The sequence below is a fragment of the Podarcis melisellensis genome (assembly GCF_964234715.1).
Source record: "Podarcis melisellensis genome assembly, chromosome: 1".
NCBI lineage: Eukaryota > Metazoa > Chordata > Lepidosauria > Squamata > Lacertidae > Podarcis > Podarcis melisellensis.
The window spans coordinates 115,273,389-115,290,190 of NC_138528.1; the positions used below are offsets into that span (position 1 = coordinate 115,273,389).

The 16,802-nt window shown below is 45.0% G+C and overlaps 1 protein-coding gene across 1 annotated transcript in view; it reads left to right on the plus strand.

Moving 5' to 3' along the window:
- LOC309363323 (dynein axonemal heavy chain 11-like) overlaps positions 1–16,802 on the plus strand; it is a 216,175-nt gene that overhangs the window by 149,723 nt on the left and 49,650 nt on the right. Inside the window, exons 53-57 of the mRNA XM_081899478.1 lie at positions 6,223–6,357; positions 8,543–8,716; positions 14,307–14,542; positions 14,839–14,961; positions 16,179–16,383. Coding sequence (XP_081755604.1) covers positions 6,223–6,357; positions 8,543–8,716; positions 14,307–14,542; positions 14,839–14,961; positions 16,179–16,383 — 873 coding nt within the window. The remainder of the gene's footprint in view (positions 1–6,222; positions 6,358–8,542; positions 8,717–14,306; positions 14,543–14,838; positions 14,962–16,178; positions 16,384–16,802) is intronic.

Genomic DNA, 16,802 nt, shown 5'->3' on the forward strand with positions numbered 1-16,802 from the left:
CACAAACAAATCCAGATGAATGTTTAACATACAGGGAACCCGGAAGTGCCCCTAGTTTAATGGCTGAATCTGATTACCTAAGGAGCAACTTAGAGGGAATTCTCATGGTTCCTGAAATGACATAATACAGTGGTGCCCCGCAAGACGAATGCCTCGCAAAACGAAAAACGCGCAAGACGAAAGGGTTTTTCGGTTTTTGCGTCGCTTCGCAAGACGAATTTACCTATGGGCTTGCTTCGCAAGACAAAAACGTCTTGTGAGTTTGTTCGCTTTTTTCCTAAAGCCTCTTGAAGAGGCGCAGTTGCGACGGACCATGCTTCGCAAGACGAAAAACATCGCAAGACGAAAGACTCGCGGAACGAATTATTTTCGTCTTGCGAGGCACCACTGTACTGCACACCACTGGGATTTCTCAGTAAATCATTATTGGACCATAACCCAAACAAACAAACATCATCTGAGGCAATCAGCTTGCTTTCTGGCATTACAAATGCTGACAATTATTTATTTTTGCATGCTATCCTCAGTATAATTTGATATTATTATGTGCTACACCTGTTTGGAAGCTCAGTAACCTTAACCCAGGGGTCAGCAAACTTTTTCAACAGGGGGGCTAGTCTACTGTCCCTCAGACCTTGTGGGGGGGCAGACTATATTTGGGGGGAGGGGGGAATGAATGAATTCATGCCCTTCTCCCTCCTCGGGAAAAGCCTACAAGCACCGCACACATGCTCCACGCGGCTCGTGAAAGGGAGCACTGAGCAGAGTCTGGGATGCATACAGGCTCTGCTCAGCACTCCCTTTAAATAATATTTTTTTTCTTGCATTCCCCCTCTAAAACTAGGTGCGTCTTATGGTCAGGTGCGACTTATGGAGCAAAAAATACGGTACATTCTACTCATGTAAAAACACGCTGATTCTCGGACTGTCCATGGGCCGTATTTAGAAGCCGATTGGGCCAGATCCAGCCCCCGGGCCTTAGTTTGCCTACCCATGCCTTAACCCATTTCTGAACACTAGATTCATTGAGAAACAAACCCCAAAGATCTCTGTGGAAGAGAAGGTTGCAAATCTTGATGGACAGAGTAAGATAGGAGTCTGCAGAGAACAAGCCTCCCCCAGCTGTCAAACGACACACGCTGTCCTTTACGTGAAATGGAGTGCCGCTACAAATCAGAGATGAGAAAGCTGTACCCTCCCAATGGGTGGACTACAACTCCCCTCATACTTGACCATTGGCCATGCTGCTTGAGGCTGATGGGAGCTGGAGTTCAGCAGCACCTCACAAGTTAGCCATCTCTGATCCTCAAGACCACCTCATTGCACATAAGGGACTGTGGCGTTTAAAAGCAGCAACGACAACAGAGCATTCCCCCTTTCTCTCCTCTGGCAAATTAAAACCGTGCCGGTATATTTTAAGGCTTTCGGCTGTTGTGTTTTCAGGGAGGGGTTGGTCTGGAACGTTTTCCCTTATTATTGCTAGGCTGATTGTTATGTTGTAGCGTTGCGTGCCACTACCTCAGTGCTTTGCTAGTGAACAGGAGAAGTCCCAGGTAGGTTTAAAGAAAGCAGAAATGTCCAGCAGGCAGCAAGAACACAAGGGATTCCTATCACAGTGGCTCAGAACCCTGTAGCACAACACAAACAGATCTTTTGCATAATGACTGGGGGGTGGGGAGGGAAACTGTTAATAACGGTTATCTTCCAGTAACATAGCAACAGCCAAATCCTTGAAAAGAGGAAGTTTTCATTTATACAGCATTTCATTTAAACATTGAAATTTGGTATAATGTAGAGTGTGAAACAAGTTTTGAAAGGAAGCTAATGATTAAGAAGAAATGCAATGGGCATTTAATAAGTGGAAGGAACTGCAAGATAATTAACTGGCATGCATAAAGATTCATGCTTTATACCAAAATTTTAATTTTGCACATAAATGTGCCTGATGTAGGCAGCATTTAATCACCTAGCTGACAGGAGTAACTACTTTCATTTAACCTTGACTGAAGATCATGAATTCTAACAGGTTTAATTGGATACATCATTTAACAGAATGAACAGAGCAAATTTTTCTCAATTCATAGGTTCTGATTGACATGCACCAGCAATAAGGCGTTGCACAATTAAAGCTGATCTGTATTCCTGGCCTGGGCACCAATTGCCATAGTGATGTGACACTGTTTGATCACTGTGGCACTGAAACTACACTGAATTTCCCCTTGTTTTGAAAAGGGCACTGCTTTAAAAGAGAGAGAGAGAGATTTTGGCACTTAAAAAAAATTAATCACATTGATATGCACAAACTGTAAGGGTAGGGGCATGTCTTATTGGTAATTCCAGAAAAGGGAGGGGGGGGGAATGGTGCAGTAAGCTAACAGTGCACTCCTTTACACATCTACTCGGAAGTAAGTCCTATTGAGTTCAATAGGGCTTGCTCCCAGGTAAGCAGAGTAGAGGCTTGCAGCCCTTTGTTACTACAATACTTAGGTAGTGTCAAAAATGTAGGTAGTTCAAATAAGCGATGTAGTTCTCAATACACAAACATTTGATTCATTTGCATATGTAAAATTATGTAAATCTAATTTGGTTTCGCCAGGTAGAAAAACAATAGATTGTTCTAGTGGTCTCACTTCCTGTAGAATATTCCAAACTGGGTGAGCCGGGAGAACAAATGACACCAAGTCCCTCAGCAGAGGAATGGATGTAGCAGGTGTAATTTGGGAATCATAACAAGGTTGGTGGCGCTGTGGACTTGCCTATCAGAAGGTCAGTGATTCGAATCCCCGCAACGGGGTGAGCTCCCGTTGCTCGGTCCCTGCTCCTACCAACCTAGCAGTTTGAAAGCACGTCAAAGTGCAAGTAGATAAATAGGTACCACTCCAGTGGGAAGGTAAACGGCGATTCCGTGCGCTGCTCTGGTTTGCCAGAAGCGGCTTAGTCATGCTGGCCACATGACCCGGAAGCTGTACGCTGGCTTCCTCGGCCAGTAAAGCAAGATGAGCGCCGCAACCCCAGAGTAGGTCACAACAGGACCTAATGGTCAGGGGTCCCTTTACCTTTTTAACAGGGTTGGCTGGAAACTTTGACTTTGGGTTTACCAGGAATTAAAGGGATTTGTCAGAATGAGTCAGTAAAAGAGTCACACAAGGGTCAGTGGAGCAGTATGCACATTTTCAGAAAGGAGGGAAAGGGTACTGTGTGACATTGACACACATGCACTCCTTATAGTATTGTAACCAGCGGTGGAGCAAGCTCATCAGGCGCCTGGGGCGGCGCACGTGCCCTGCATCCAGGGGCAGGGCCAGCTGCCCATGGGGGCAGAGCCAGCTACCCACGGGGCAGGGCCAGCCAGGGCAGGCCACTCCGTGGGGCCTCCAAGGAGTTTGCCTGCCTCCTCCCAATCAGCCGTCCTATAGCTGAGGGGGAGGCGGTGGGCAGGCTGTTTGGGGCAGCGCGGAGCCTGTGAGCGCCCAAGCCACCACGTCTGTGGCGATCACACAGGGTCCCCGGATGGTTGATGGTCTATTGATCCCTGTGCCACCACTGTGGTTTCTTCCCCGTTGCCACCAACCCATTTCTCTCGGGTACACACAGAGTCCAGACAGTTGTTAACATTAAATCAAATAAACAAGTTTATTTTATAAGCATTAACAAGTTTATGGTTTCAGATAATTTTCCATGTCAGTTTCTTAATCTTAGTTTCTTTACTGGCCTAAGGTAAAGGTAAAGGGACCCCTGACCATTAGGTCCAGTCATGGCCGACTCTGGGGTTGCGGCGCTCATCTCAATTTATTGGCCGAGGGAGTCGGCGTACAGCTTCCGGGTCATGTTGCCAGCATGACTAAGCTGCTTCTGGTAAACCAGAGTAGCACACGGAAATGCCATTTAGCTTCCCGCCGGAGCGGTACCTATTTATCTACTTGCAGTTTGACGTGCTTTTGAACTGCTAGGTTGGCAGGAGCAGGGACCGAGGAACGGGAGCTCACCCCGTTGCGGGGATTCGAACCGCCAACCTTCTGATCGGCAAGTCCTAGGCTCTGTGGTTTAACCCACAGCGCCACCCACATCCCCTTTACTGGCCTATACCTTCCTAATAACTTCTAACTGATTATCCAAAATGTCTATCTGACTCCTCCTAAAAGTTCCTCTCACTCTCTCACATCAAAACTAGACCAACCCACAGATGTATCCTCCCTCTTCTTTCTCCAACTCCCAACTGACTTCCCAACAACTCCAACTCTAACTCTAACTCCTCCCCTTGGGTTCCCACTGGCCAATCACTTCACACTCATTTAACCCTTTCCTTATGACCCACCTAGGAGGGCAAACGCCACAACGTCACTCCCAGGAGAGATGCGTGGCTCGGGCATGCTGCAGGCCTCGTGGTGAGTGCCACCTGGCATTTTGTCACCCTCAGTGGTGACACCCGGGTCGGACCCTGCACCCCCTTCCTCCGCCCCGATTGTAACCCTGGCTTCTTTTGGAGTAAACAGAGTCTCTGCCATGTGCAGCTTTCTGACTTCAACCACAAAGCATGTTCTCTCCTCCATCTCAAGTGTGCACCCTGCCCAACTTAACCCATTTTGTGGAGATGTCAGGTAGAGCAGGTATTTCAAAGAAACCTTAAGGAAGAAGAGGATAAGCAGCCTTCGAGAGTTGCATACATTTTCTTTGTCCATATTTCATACTATGAAATCTTTAGAAAATAGCTTAGGTAAGTTAATGCTGCCCCCAGGCAAATTCCTGGTCCCTAAACAGCTCTTTCTCATCAATCCACCTGAGGCATCTATAGATCCTGGCAGGATTCCATAGGTCATATATTTATATATATATTACTTAGATGAACTCATAGTCTGCCATCCAGTCATTAATAGCTGGTAGGGTTTTCTACAACTTTTCCTCTTTCCTCTTTTTTTTTTACACTTTGGAGTTGCGTGAGGCCAAAGTTACAGAGTGGAAAGTATAAAATTATACCCAGATTACCTGTTCTGGAATATATCATTGCTAGAAATAGAAGCACCACTCCTAATTATTCTTATCTCTACTAAGGACTGGTGACAGACACTGATTTCGTCAAATTCTTTCAGTTACATACTTCTGCTCGATTTCAAGGTTTATATATAAAAAAAGATTGCTAAGTATGTTGCTACTTTGTTTTCCTATCTGGATGGGTGAATCAAAGAAGAAACAAACTACTTGTGAAAATAGTGGAATGCTCTACCATCTATAAAAAAAACTTCAGTGCAATATTGCTTGCTCCCAAAGGATGCTCAAAGCAGTCTCTTGGTTTGTTTGCTTTTCCTGTATTACTAAATACCTGTGAATGTTTGTCAGGAGTTTGCCAATGTTCCACAAAGAAGTGGACAAGGAGGAGGAGCCCAATGTGCTTGTCCTAGTGAGCAAAACCTCTCTTTGAGCTCCCTTTGTTTTAACTACAGAATTTGAAGTGGAGAATGGTTGCTGAATTCTAACCTGAAGCGCCTTATTGTGCTTAATACAATTGTTGACAGCATGTCACCGTAAAGGATAGTCTGCGCAAAGCATTGCTGGACTTTGATTTCACAATAGGTTGGTCATTTTTCTACCAGTTCAGTTGGAATTATTGGGTAGGGAGCCAGTCATTGAAGCAGTTTGCCACATGCGAGCACTGATTTGCTGATGAGCCATTGGCAAGATATGTGACTTTTTTTCCAGCTTAGACAACTGTTTCACCCAATTCAAACAAGGTAAACGGGGGCAGGGGAATAGACCTGCTTTGAAAACAAGCGCAAATTGGATTGCACTAAGCTTTGTCCATGAAAGGTTGCTGGCATATTGGCAAAGAAAGCAACGCTACCCCTACTGAAGCATTTTTGCAATGTTTTCTGGTTGTGTGCACCTAACATCTGAATGTTTCTAAGAGCAATTGTATTTTTCCTGGCTGTGTAACATAGCAGCTCCTTAGCTCAGCAGCAAGCCACCTGTTTGGCTTGCAAAATGCCCCAGGTGTCTGGAGGTAGAGCTGGAGGTGTCCCCTGTCTGAAACTTTGGAGAGTTTCTGCCACGCAATCCTCAGTAAGATGGTCTTAATGGTAGGACTCAGTGTGAGACTGCTCCCTGTGTTCCTATTTTCCACAGTAGGGAAAAAAAAATGACCGTGTGGTGACATTTTTTTTTGTTGCTTGTCCATACAATGTCTAGTCTTGTTTCTTACTGGTTTTTTTTTATTATTATTATTTAAAGGAACTAGACACAAACCTGGCTGCCTTCACCACTGCCTTTGAGAGGGCGACAGCTGAGAAAATCCGCTGCCAGGAAGAAGTGAATAGAACTAATAAGACTATTGAGCTGGCCAACAGATTAGTGAAAGGTCTCGAGGTGAGGTCCTACAGGGCAGCCTAATGAAGCAGCCTACAGAAAGCATGCCTTTGTTATACACTAGTGATCTGACAATAACAGAGGCACTTAGCAAAGAACCTGATGAGCTGGAAAAAAATTATGTCATTATCATTCATTTTTCCCCATAAAGGAAACATGTTTTTGACCTTTACGTTTTCTTACAATTTGCCTCGCTGCCGTATATATTAACTGCAAGATTACCTACTAACTAACATGTCGATGAACGTTTAGAAAAAAGGTAGGAATGGCAACACTTGGGCAGTGCTAACAGACTTTTTTTAAAAAAGATGTTCCAAGTCTGAGATGGTCTGAGATCACACCTGAATATTTCTTAGGATTGCAGCAAAATACCCAATAGAATATGTCCTAGTTATTTAAGGAATATGATACCTGGCTATTCAGACTCGAGTTTTACTCAGAGTAGACCAGTCTAAATGAATGAACACAACTAAGGCTGTGCGCACACTCCCATTTACTCTGCACCCAGTGTGCTGCCCCCACTGATTGGGGAAGCAGCATACATGCAACATGAGCCACAAATCCATTTCTGTCCTGTAGTTTCCTATAAAACACTGCATTTTGATGCATCCCCACAGCTTTGAGCCAGATTGAGAAAAAGAAGTACCTAGCTGTGTTTTAAGCTGGTAATATGTACATAGCCAGAGTTAGGTCCATCAATTTCAATTCACTGTGAGTAAAACTTTTTTTGAATCCCACCCTAAAACTCCTCTGTCCCACCTAGGCCTAGACATGCTTTAAAATACTATCTATCTGTGTGTATCTGGTTGCACCATAGTGTAAAAGGTAAACTGTGCCCTCCAATGAGCATCCCACAGAAAGCAATGCAACATATGCATTTGGATGCAACATTAGCACGTTCACCTGATTTTCACTCTCAGTTTCTGATCCATGAAGTGATTGATCTGTGCACAGAAGCTTGCTTTCATATACATATCTTTGCTGGACTGGGAATACCTACATACCTAGAATTCATCAGATGCTGATGCAGTTGTCCAAGCCAAAGGTGACATACTGCATGTTTCGTTTATGTTTAGCTGGCTTCCCCCTCCCCAGGTCAATGATAAACAAACAAAGCTGGCATTTCAGTGCTTTTGCGCCCTGTACAATGCTATTTACCCGAGATCTTTACACATAGCAACACACAATCAAACATGGCTTAGCTTAAACCAGGAGTGAGGAACCTGTGAGGAAAATCTCCAGATGTTGTTGGACTCCAACTGCTGTCATCCCCGAGCAGCCAGCATGGCTGGTGGTAAGGTCTGATGGAAGGTGTAAGCTCAATTATCTTAGACTCTACAGTACAATATGATTTGCTCTGTGTTTACTACCATTAATGTCTGGGCGAAGTCTATGTCAGTGGAACCTCTACCTGCGACCATAATCCATTCCAGAGCTCCGTCCAGAGGTCGAAACAGGTAGCTGGGAGAGGCGGCGTTGGGCACGGGTGGCAATCGCCACTTCTGCGCATGTGCGGATGGCGATCGCCGCTTCTGTGCATGCGCAAACAGCGATCGCCACTCCTGAGCAACCGGTGGCAAACCCGCCGGTTACTTCTGGGTTTGCCACGGACGTTGGGTGAAATAGACGCAAGTGAAAGGGGACGTAAGAAGAGGTTTGACTGTACAACAGTACAGTCCCTAAAGATGCTCTGGAAGCTTCAACTGGTTGTGAATGCAGCTGCCCAACTGTTGACAGATTTAAGGCAGCACCAGCATATTATGTCTTTTTTTTCTCTCTTTTTGAAGCCCACTTTGTTAAGTTCAACTTTGTTTCCATGCCCAGTTTAAAGTTGCGGCACTGACCTTTAAAGCCCTAAGTGGCCCAGGTCCTGGACATCTTGAGGAAAGCTAAATTCCTCAGTTTAAGATAAATCCATGAAGCCCAGCTCAAGGGACCACCATGCTAGATTGTCATCTGTGTTAAGCCTCCATCTTAATAAGGGCCTCCCTTGGGAAGCCCTCCTGTCTCCTTTTTAAAACAGATGGAGACTCCCTGCTCCATTCCACTGAGCTTTTAACCAGCCTGTTTGCCTCATGATGAAAATATCCAAGGACCTAAACCCAAGGTTCCTTCCTTATAGTTATAGACAACTTTGTAGTTGCCTTAAGCTGCCAGAAATTAACCTATGGCCCTTTTATTTCAGTCAGAGAATGTGAGGTGGGCTCAGTCCGTAGCTCAGTATCATGAGCAAGAGAAGACACTGTGTGGAGATGTGCTTCTAACAGCGGCATTCATTTCGTACGCTGGGCCATTTGCCAAGCGGTATCGGCATGAGCTAGTTCAGAATCTGTGGCTGCCCTTCTTGAGAACCCAAAAGGTAGTATGCAATAAAGATGTCTTTAGTTGAAATGTTTTGGGGGAATAATTTTTGAAAACTATACATTATGCTTCTGTGTTGCCAGCAAAAAAAATAATAATCAAAAAAATTCTTACAATCCTTCATTAGATAAGGAGGGGGTACATATTAAAAGTGCACGAAAACACATTTTACATGAGCAAAATATTTCACTGTTCTTAATTGTAGTAATAGAATTTGATTTTTTCTCCCCATTCGAAATAGTTCAGTAGTAATTCGGTTGCTAACACAGATCAAAATGGCATAATCCACGATACCTTTAGGGACCGCCTGACATTATTATTATTATTATTATTATTATTATTATTATTATTATTATTATTCCAATTTATATACTATACTTTATCAAAAGATCCCAAGGTGATGTACAACATTAAAAACACATTACAGAACATCAATGATAAAAACTTATAAAAGCATACTGGCAGAGACAGCCTAATAATAAAAAAGTCATCATAATAACAGTCCTCTCCCCCACACTTTCACAGGCCACAGATTATTTAGGCCGGTTAAAGAGGAACAATTTTATCTTGTGCCTAAAGACATGTAATGATGGCACCAGATGAGCCTCTGTGGGGAGAGCATTCACAACTGGGAAGCCAGCACAGAAAAGGCCTTTTCTCTTGTTGCCACCCTCCGAAAGTCTCTGGGATGGGAGACACAGAGAAGGGCCTCAGATGACAAACGCAGGGTCAGGGTTGGTTCATAGGGGAGAGGGTTTTGTTTTTCTTTTTTCTTTTTAATGGCATCGTCATACACAGTGCTTTCTTTCTTTAAAATGTTTAGGGGTACTCTCATTTTGACTCAAGAGAATCACCATTTTCTAGTTCAAATCGGGGGAAATAAATACAGTACATGGACAAAAGTACAAAGAACATGCATGCAAAGAACAAAGAAACTGACCAATCACCGTGCTAGATTCCAACTCCTACTTCACACATTAAACACCCGCTTCCACCTGAGACTCAGGAAACACCATGACAGGAAATGAGTCAGGGGTAGCAACAGAACTGATGATTCACTGTGCTAGAGTTAGATTAACAAAATGTTTAGGGGTATGCATACCCCTGCGTACACCCAGAAAAAAGCACTGGTCATTCAGGCATGTATACTGCTGAAACACACCTTAGGTTTTCCTGTGAAGGAAATGCAGGGTATAAAATGATAGATGATAGATAGATGATAGATAGATGATGATAGATAGATAGATAGATAGATAGATAGATAGATAGATAGATGATAGATAGATAGATAGATAGATAGATAGATAGATAGATAGATGATAGACAGATGATGGATGGATAGATAGATAGATAGATAGATAGATAGATAGATATAATAATAATAATAATAATAATAATAATAATAATAATAATAATAATAATAATTTATTATTTATACCCCACCCATCTGGCTGAGTTTCCCCAGCCACTCTGGGCGGCTCCCAATCAGTGTTAAAAACAGTACAGCATTACATATTAAAAACTTCCCTGAACAGGGCTGCCTTAAGATGTTTTCTGAATGTCAGGTAATTCTTTATCTCTTTGACATCTGATGGGAGGGCGTTCCACAGGGCGGGCGCCACTACCGAGAAGGCCCTCTGTCTGGTTCCCTGTAGCCTCACTTCTCGCAATGACGGAACCGCCAGAAGGCCCTCGGCACTGGATCTCAGTGTCCGGGCTGAACGATGGGGGTGGAGACGCTCCTTCAGGTATTCAGGACCGAGGCCGTTTAGGGCTTTAAAGGTCAGCACCAACACTTTGAATCGTGCTCGGAAACGTACTGGGAGCCAGTGCAGATCTCTCAGAACCGGTGTTATGTGGTCCCGGCGGCCACTCCCAGTCACCAGTCTAGCTGCCGCATTCTGGATTAATTGCAGTTTCCGGGTCACCTTCAAAGGTAGCCCCACGTAGAGCGCGTTGCAGTAGTCCAAGCGTGAGATAACTAGAGCATGCACCACTCTGGCGAGACAGTCCGCGGGGAGGTAGGGTCTTAGCCTGCGTACCAGGTGGAGCTGGTAGACAGCTGCCCTGGACACAGAGTTAACCTGTGCCTCCATGGACAGCTGTGAGTCCAAAATGACTCCCAGGCTGCGCACCTGGTCCTTCAGGGGCACAGTTACCCCATTCAGGACCAGGGAATCCTCCACACCTGCCCGCCTCCTGTCCCCCAAAAACAGTACTTCTGTCTTGTCAGGATTCAACCTCAATCTGTTAGCCGCCATCCAACCTCCAACCGCCTCCAGGCACTCACACAGGACCTTCACCGCCTTCACTGGTTCTGATTTAAAGGAGAGGTAGAGCTGGGTGTCATCTGCATACTGATGAACACCCAGTCCAAACCCCCTGATGATCTCTCCCAGCGGCTTCATATAGATATTAAAAAGCATGGGGGAGAGGACAGAACCCTGAGGCACCCCACAAGTGAGAGCCCAGGGGTCTGAACACTCACCACCCACCACCACTTTCTGGACACGGCCCAGGAGGAAGGAGCGGAACCACTGTATGACAGTGCCCCCAGCTCCCAGCCCCTCTAGACGGTCCAGAAGGATGTTATGGTCGATGGTGTCAAAGGCCGCTGAGAGATCCAGCAGAACTAGGAAACAGCTCTCACCTTTGTCCCTAGCCCGCCAGAGATCATCAACCAGCGCGACCAAGGCAGTTTCAGTCCCATGGTGAGGCCTGAATCCCGATTGGAAGGGATCCAAATGGTCCGTTTCCTCCAGGCGTGCTTGGAGTTGTTCAGCAACCACCCGCTCAATCACCTTGCCCAAGAATGGCAGATTTGAGACTGGGCGATAGTTGGCCAAATTGGCCGGGTCTAAAGATGTTTTTTTAAGAAGCGGTTTAATGACCGCCTCTTTCAGCGGGTCTGGGAAGGCTCCCTCACAGAGGGAAGCATTCACCACCCCGCAGAGCCCATCGCCCAGTGCTTCCCGGCTCGCTTTTATCAGCCAGGATGGGCAAGGATCAAGGAGACAGGTGGTCGGTTTCACTCGTCCAAGCAGCCTGTCCACATCCTCGGAGGTAACAGATTGGAATTGATCCCATATAACAGGACCAGACAGAACTCTAGCACTCTCCCGCCCTGGCCCTGCTCCCACGGTGGAGTCTACCTCCTTCTGAATCTGAGCGATTTTATCTGCAAAAAACTTTGCAAAAGCATTGCAGGAGATCTTGGGGTCCCTACCAGGCCCCGGTGGTACAGGTGGTTCCGATAAACTGCGAGCCACCTGAAAAAGTCTCCTGCTGCTGTTTTCTGCAGATGCAATGGAGGCGGCGAAGAAGGCCCTCTTCGCCGTCGCCATTGCCACTTGGTAGGCTCGACGTTGAGCTCTAACCCGTGTCCGGTCTGATTCAGAATGAGTTTTCCGCCACCGGCGCTCTAGCCGTCTCAACGATTGTTTCATCACCCTCAGCTCCGGGGAAAACCACGGGGCTGTCCGGGCTCCATGCAATCGGAGAGGGCGCTTCGGAGCCAGACAGTCAATTGCCCTGGTTAACTCCGCATTCCAGCGGGCCACCAGGGAATCAGCTGAAAGGCCATCAACTTGGGATAAAGCATCCCCTACCACTCTCTGGAAGCCGATTGGATCCATTAAGTGGCGGGGGCGGACCATCCGAATCGGTCCCACCTCCCTGCGGAGGGGAAGGGTTGCGGAGAAGTCCAGTTGCACCAGGAAGTGATCTGACCATGGCACTTCTTTTGTTTCGCTTTTAGTTAATGTCAGATCACCAACATCCGTAGAGGTAAACACCAAGTCTAAGGCATGTCCGTGGCTATGAGTTGGGCCAGACTTATTCAGGGACAGCCCCATGGAGGCCATGCTTTCCACGAAGTCCCGAGCGGCTCCTTGTAAGGTCGTGTCGGCATGGATGTTAAAATCCCCCAGGACAACCAAGCTAGGTGTCTCCAGGAGCATATCCGCCACGACCTGAAGCAGCTCGGGCAGGGAATCCTTGGTGCAGCGGGGAGGTCGGTACACCAGTAGGAATCCTGTACTGCCCCTATTGCCCAACTTCCAGAACATGCACTCAGAAAACTGGGTCTTCCCAATAGGACGCCTGGTGCAGACTAATGACTTCCTAAAAATCACTGCAACCCCCCCTCCCCGCCCACATGACCTGGGTTGCTGTGCGTAAGAGAAACCTGGTGGGCAAGCAGCGGCAAGGACAGGCCCATCTGCTTCATCCAACCAGGTCTCTGTCACACATGCCAGGTCAAATCCTCCATCCACAATCAGGTCGTGGATGGCAGTGGTTTTATTCATCATTGACCTGGCATTGCACAGCAACACTTTCAGGTCATGTGGGTTTCCCTTGCTGATTACTGTATCCTTCCGGTCAGGACCAGACCTGGAGGCAGGGATAGTCCTCAAACAACGACTAAACCTGCCTCCTCGGTAATGACATGGTCTGGTCTTAGCATAACTCCTCCTCCTGCCCGTGATCACTGAGATCGGGTGTCCCAATACATCCCCCCCTGTGGAACCTGCCCCACCCAATCTATTGGCTGAGGCCCACTCCCAGGCAGCCATGACCCCTCCCCTTAAAAGGCAAAATACAAACTATATAATAATTTAACAGAATAATAATAATAATAAAACAAAACAGAACAAAACAAAACAAAACAAAGCAAGGAACAATACTGCTGACTCAGTGCTTATCCCACCCCAAGCAAAAATAAAATAATGAAATAATATAATATTCTAAAAAACAACAACCACCATTTAAAATGCTGCAAATTAAAAGCGATTAAAACATTTAAAACCATTTTGTCCATTGCTGCCGGTAGCTGCTCAGGCTTCTAAACTGTAGTGGTAGTGCAGGCCCCGCCCCCTAGGCCGGATGGAGTTGGCAGGAGAGGGAGCGGTCCTCCCAACACTCACGCAAGCAGCAGCAGCAGCAGCAGTCGTGTCCTGGAAGCCTCTCTCAGGCCTCTTATGCTGTGGCAGTGAGTGCAGGCCCCGCCCCCTCGGCCGGATGGAGTTGGCAGGAGAGGGAGCGGTCTTCCCAACACTCACGCAAGCAGCAGCAGCAGATAGATATAGATAGATAGATAGATAGATAGATAGATATAGATAGATAGATAGATAGATAGATAGATAGATGATAGATAGATAGATAGATAAGCAGAGCGATCTTGATAAATATCATACAAAGAACGAACTGGCGTTCAATATATGATACACTTTGATTTCATTCTTTTTGCTTTATAAAATATTTTCATAAAATATATACACCGCTTGATGGTTAAAAAACCCCAACGACCCTCAAAGCAGTTTACATAAAGATAAAACAATAATATGAATGAACTCCTTTATTTTGTTTTGTTTCCTGATATGTAACATTGCAACAGCACCCATCTATGTTTGTAGCATCTGCAATGGGAATTAAGAATCGCAGCCTTCTTTTTCCTCTTGGCGACCCTGCTATGCTCCTCCCTTCCCTCCCTCACTTTCTCCATGCTACAGACATGAGCAGTGTGATGTATTGTCACAGGGACAAGTCACTGAAACTAGGCATTTCTAAGTTAACCTTTATTATTTTAGGTTCCCATTCCAATGACTGAAGGTCTTGATCCGATCTCCATGCTGACGGATGATGCAACAATTGCTAAATGGAACAATGAAGGCTTGCCTAGTGATACCATGTCCACGCAAAACGCCACTATTCTTACAAACTGCGAACGCTGGCCTCTATTGATTGACCCCCAGCACCAGGGGATCAAATGGATAAAAAGCAGATATGGCTCGGATTTGAAAGTCATCCATTTGAGTCAGAAAGGGTAAGCGCTCATTGGCAGCTGCTGCTATTAAGAGGAACGAAAACATTAGGTTTGGTATAGTATGACTGTTGATGCAATGCCCTAGCTTGTTTTGCTTGTTTTAATCCATGCTTGCTGCAAAGATACAGATGTATAAATATATCAACTGACTACAAATACACACACACACACTCCAAGAACCAGAGTTTGATCTAAATAACTGGTGAAAATCCCTTAACTCTCTTAATGCTCTTCCTTGTACTGTATCTACTCCTTAGTCCCTTTGCTCTCCCTAAATCTCTCTCTCTATCTTGCAGGTATGTCGATGTGATAGAAGAAGCTATTGTTGCTGGAGACCCTGTTTTAATAGAAAACCTGGAGGAGTCCATTGATCCTGTGCTTGACCCTCTGCTTGGGAGACACATGCTCAAAAAAGGAAGGTGAAGATATGTGTGTTTATGCATGCGATTTAACTTGGGATGCAATGGCAATTAGATTCAGTTTACGTTTAAAGGCAGATTTCCTAATCTGCACTTTGTGGAACAGATTGAAACCCAGCCATACTTTAAAATTCGCACTCTTCCAGATTTTGTGACTTCGTTCTCTAGCAAACTAATGTGGGAAGGAAATACATATGAATTGTTAAAGTGTGCATGTACCTAGTGGAATGGACATGCAGAAATGCATTAAGGGGAGAAGTTGCTTTGCAAAAATATGTATATTAGACAAAACTGCAAACAGAAAAACTGAAAGAAATTTTCCTTCTGCTCCTGTAAAGAATGGATCCAAACAAAATTAGTAGCACTTAGTTCCCACTGCAATCAACCTTGTTTATTGAGCATTCATCCCGATTTGCATGTTTATACACCTTCTCATTTATCACTCATTGATTCCACACTTTTCAGTACATTTCCTCCTCACTTTCCTGTCCACAACAATTTTCTTTCTTTCTTAAAGTGGATTTGTTGTGCTTGGGTGACAGAGCATCTTAATCCACTTTAATTGCACAAATTAAATTTTGGGAAAGAATTTGCAGCCATAAACAATACTGATATTCCTAGCCCTAAAAGTTAGCTCCAAATACTGCAGCTGTGAATATCTCTACTGGGCAGCTAAACCAAGAAACAAGGTTTATCCGAGTCTGGTTGCCCACAATCCCAGACGATAATGCTGCCAACCTTTTTCACTTTGTAGCCTTAATTTCCCACCTACGTCCAAATCTTGTTTGTGGGTTTGGTTGCCTGCTGGGTCTATCTTGTCTGAATAGCATCTTCACACTAGCTGAACCCTCTTTATGCTGACTATTGATCTACTGTTAAGTCAGACTTGAAATGAAAAAAGCTATCTTTAATTTCTTGCTGCCTTGGGAGCATTTGATTTCGGTGTGGGAGTCTGTGGCCTGTTGAGACCTATTGCATTGTGGTTGCAATTCTGAATTTGAATGAATGCTAAAATCTTTATGGTTTCAACTGGAGCGAATGCTACAGGTTTTTCCTTGCCTTAATTTTTCCATTTCTTCTCCTGCATTTTTTTTTTATTTTCTCAGAAATACAGCTATAACTTGCAGTGTTTCCCAGGGTTGCCAGTGTGAAAGGCCTACCCCTCATTACTGTTTGCAAAATCGGAGCATTTTTCTAGCATGTTTTTCCTTTTGCAGGTATATTAGAGTAGGAGATAAGGAGTGTAAATTTCACCCTAAATTCCGGCTCATCCTCCACACCAAACTTGCCAATCCCCATTATAAACCAGAAATCCAGGCTCAGACCACATTAATCAACTTTACTGTCACACGAGATGGTTTAGAAGATCAACTGTTGGCAGATGTTGTCAACGTGGAAAGACCTGATCTGGAACACTTTAAGGTTTGTGTATATGGGAATGTGCATCACCTCGTTTGAATGAGCCAAGATACGAACAAGCCAAGATATGATCCTCCTTTCATTTGAATGAGCAAACAAACAAACAAACAAACAAACAAACAGAGAAGTCTTCTGTTAGCTATAGTTTATGATTCATCGAAACCAAGAAACTATGGTTAGCAGTTCTGGAGTAGTCCAGTATATAAACCTATGATTTGAAGCTGGCTTAATAACCTGGCTTCTTCTGAAGATGTTAGCCACAGCTTCCTACTGTCTCGGATGATAGGTCATGTAATATATCTTGGTTTATTTGTTCCTTCCACCAAAAGAAGAGAGGAGTGGTTTTGTGCATGCCAGTGTGCCTATCTTCCTGTCCATACTCACAGTTGTATTGTTTTTGCAATGAGTGTTCAGGTAGCTAG